This window comes from Anarhichas minor, unplaced genomic scaffold, assembly GCF_050575085.1.
Source record: "Anarhichas minor isolate MPS153535 unplaced genomic scaffold, ASM5057508v1 ptg000040l, whole genome shotgun sequence".
NCBI lineage: Eukaryota > Metazoa > Chordata > Actinopteri > Perciformes > Anarhichadidae > Anarhichas > Anarhichas minor.
The window spans coordinates 7,598,933-7,602,689 of NW_027466486.1; the positions used below are offsets into that span (position 1 = coordinate 7,598,933).

Genomic DNA, 3,757 nt, shown 5'->3' on the forward strand with positions numbered 1-3,757 from the left:
CGACATATATATCTGATAAGGCTTAATCAGCACAGGGTGGTCATGATAAAGCATTTCAGCCCTATCTCTGTCTGAGAGAGAGGGAGAGAGAGAGAGAGAGAGAGAGAGAGAGAGAGAGAGAGAGGGGGTTGCCTCTCTGCTCTGGGGGTGGGAAGGCAAGAGCTCCTCTATCTCTCAGCGTTTCTCTTCCTCAAACTGCCTCAAGTCTCCTTAGCCTCGACTTCTTTCCCCCCTGCGTGCCTCTTTTCCCCTCTTTCCTTCTCCCTGCCTTTCTAGCGGCTTCTCTCTGTATCAGTAGAGACACTTCTTAAGCCCCAGCTGGGGGAAAAATACGGTGGCTTGGTGGGGGGAGGGTTTCAAAAGGGTAAGTGATTGCCCTCTAGGGGACGAAGCAGAAAAGAAAAAAAAAGCAGGAAGCCTTATCGCCCCAGCCTCCAATAGCACTGCTGGCTACCACCCAGAGCCGCGGGGGAGGAGGGCGGGGGAGGTGCAGGAGACGCCGGCGAGATGCTACGCTGCCTCTTGACACAGCAAACTCAGCAGGGAGCCTTCTACCCATGCCTGACTGTATGGGCTCTACTATAGGCTGCACAGCCAAATGTTATTGCTTTGCTTGCATGCTTTATACAGTGCAACACGAGCATTAAAACAAATGGATGCAAAAAAAAATGATGGGTTATATGTATTTAATATATTGAACTGTTATTACAATTATATAAATCATTTGTGCGTATGCATGCAAGTGTTTCCACGCATTGTTGTCAGTGAGGGTCTATGGGCTGCTGCAGATGTGTTGTGGGTGCTCACACACAACAAACAACATCCGTAAAGCAGACTGCACTACTGACCTATTTCCTTCACTCAAATGCAGACAGGAAGGAGACCTCGCCAAAAACCAAAACAAAAACACGGAGCCACTCAGAGAGCTATCTCTGAAATGCATTGGGATATACTAAGGTGTATGATAGCAACCACTATACCAGCTGCTGAAATGCATCCTTCTACAGCAGTCAGACAGGCGCACCGACGCATCCACGCGACTGCAACAGTGTCCAAGCGCCACCTTCAGTATCCAACCTGAGGGAGGAGGGGGGAGGGGGGGAGGGGGGGGGGGGGGGGGGAGCAAATAATCACATAGCCTACATCTTTTCCTCCAGACACATCTGCAAAGAGTGTCTGCCAGTCTGGAGAATACCCCCTCTTCTTACGTGTTTTCTTCCTTCGTGTTTAAAATACGGGAATAGACCTTAAAGTCTTATGTGCGCTTTGGTGCGTGATGTGCGTCTCAGGAGCGCATGGTGCTAACTGTGTGTTTAATATGCCTGTCTCGCCCGGCGTGTTGCCCCAGACACTGTGTACCACAAATCCCCCACCTCCCCTCCAACGAGAGCACGGGAGGGAGGAATAAAAGGGTTAAGGGGAGTCTTGGATGGAGTCTGCTGGGCGGAGCGCAAGAGACCTGATTGGATGGCGGCCCGTGACGCAGGGGACGTGAAAAAGCTGATAACTAGTTAAGAAGGCAGTTTGTAAGTCTGGAAAAAGAGTGCAGAGCTTGAGACTATACAACGCGCAGTGGACGTGGACGAACCGGCGCAAACACAGAGCTCAGCCTTCTTGGCAGAGTGCAGAAGGGCTGACAGACAACGGCAGCGTCCGGACACAAAGTGACTTTAAAACGGAGGACGATGGTGCAGCACACAGACAACAGCGAGACGGACGGGAGCATGTCCAGGGAGGCTACCGACTCGGAGGAGAGTGAATTTATGGCATGCAGCCCCGTGCCGATAAACCCGGACTGGTGCAAGACGGCCACCGGTCACATCAAGAGACCAATGAACGCGTTCATGGTCTGGTCCAAAATCGAGAGGAGAAAGATCATGGAGCAGTCGCCGGACATGCACAACGCGGAGATTTCCAAGCGCCTGGGGAAGAGGTGGAAGATGCTCAAGGACAGCGAAAAGATCCCGTTCATCAGAGAAGCCGAGAGGCTGCGGCTAAAACACATGGCCGACTACCCCGACTACAAGTACAGACCCAAGAAAAAACCAAAGCTCGACAGTTCGAAATCTTCGGCGCCGTCTCCGGAGAAGTGCGGCAAAATCGCAAAGACTCCCAGCAAGAAGTGCTCAAAGATAAAGACTAAGAGCGGCTCCAAGTCATCCCACGGCTACGGGGAGGACTGCGTGTTTCCCAGCTTAAAAGTTACAAAGACTGTGAAAATTGAGCTCACCGACGAGGACGACGACGACGAGTACGAGGAGGACTACCGGATGGGGATTAAGGCGAGGGACGAGGAGCGTCTGAGGCCGTACAATGTAGCCAAAGTTCCCGCGAGCCCAACTTTGAGCTCCTCGGCCGAGTCCGAGGGGACGAGCATGTACGAAGAAGTGCGGAACAACAACAGACTGTTTTACAATATCAAAAACATTACCAAGCAGAGCACATTGCACGCTGCTTCCGTCTCACCAGCATCCTCCAGGTCGGTCTCCACATCCTCCTCCTCCTCCAGCAGCTCCTCTTCCGGCGAGGACGCGGACGATTTGCTGTTTGACTTTAGTTTAAATTTCGCCCCCAGCGCCCCAGGCTCGGAGCTGGGCAACCCCAATTCAGGAAACCTCTCCCTGTCTCTTGTGGATAAGGACCTGGACTCTTTCAGCGAGGGCAGCCTGGGCTCTCACTTTGAATTCCCAGACTATTGCACGCCAGAACTCAGTGAGATGATTGCCGGGGACTGGCTGGAGGCGAACTTTTCCGACCTGGTCTTCACATACTGAATTGAAGAAAGAAAAAAAAAAAAAAAGTTCCTCTAGTAATAACAGAGAGGGAAGAAAGTAAATTATATATGTGTCCTGGTCAAGTTGTCCCTAGCCTTGCCTCCTGTGGGTTTTCTGAAGGGTCCTAGAGGGAAGGTGGAGGACCAAGGAGGCGAGGTGAGGTTTGAGGAATGAGATGCTTATGAAGCTGGTAGCAAAAAAAAAAAAAAAAAAAAGAGCAAAGTCTGCAGACGTTTTTTTTCTGGCAGCATGACAGGGTTTTATGGATTTTTTCCCCCCGTAGGTCTGCATTTACTGTTCAGCTTAAACGGACCACAAAAGGGAAAAATACGTGAACTTCTATGCATCTTATCCTCTTAAAAAAACAAAATAACTGCAGGGAGCTAAAAAAAACGGACTGTGGACAGACTCAAAGCAAATCTGTGAACTGACAATTGTTCAGGATGTTACTTTACAACGGTTTATGTCATTTCTAAATGCCGCAAAAATGTTTGTTTGTTTTTTTGTAACTGATTCAGTTTACCTCCTGGTTTGGTAAATTACGCAGCCTAAACCTCTGCAGAATAGGCCTACAGGTGTGGAGGAAACATTTTGATACATAACAGACCTCATCTTTTTAAAAGAAAAGTAAGATATTTTCAGGCATATTTTTGTACAGTTAAAAGGGAATGTTCTTACTGTGCTTTCAGTGAGTTTCAGGCACTTCTTCCCTTTATCATTTGTTTTTAGCATGCAAGGGAGTCCTGGTTTTAAGGATTAAGTTAAATTAAAACTTGCATCAAAAATGCCTTGTGATTTCAAACTAGGTTTTGTACAGTTGTAGAGCAGATTTGTTGAGTATTTGTAGACGATACAATGGCATCATGGGGAACACATACCTCAGAGCTGGAACTAGTTTCAAGATTGTATATGTACTGTAATATAGTAAAGTTAGGAGTTTATGTATATCATACTCGTGATATGTGGATGGGTCCCAATCGCAG

General features: G+C 48.5%; 1 protein-coding gene across 1 annotated transcript; it reads left to right on the forward strand.

Annotated features, from left to right (window-relative positions):
- The first annotated feature begins 1,685 nt into the window (after positions 1–1,685).
- Positions 1,686–2,775, forward strand: sox11a (SRY-box transcription factor 11a). Its single transcript, XM_076107962.1, has one exon. It carries the CDS (start codon positions 1,686–1,688, stop codon positions 2,772–2,774), a length of 1,089 nt encoding a protein of 362 aa, XP_075964077.1. The 3' UTR covers position 2,775.
- The last annotated feature ends 982 nt before the right edge of the window (positions 2,776–3,757 follow it).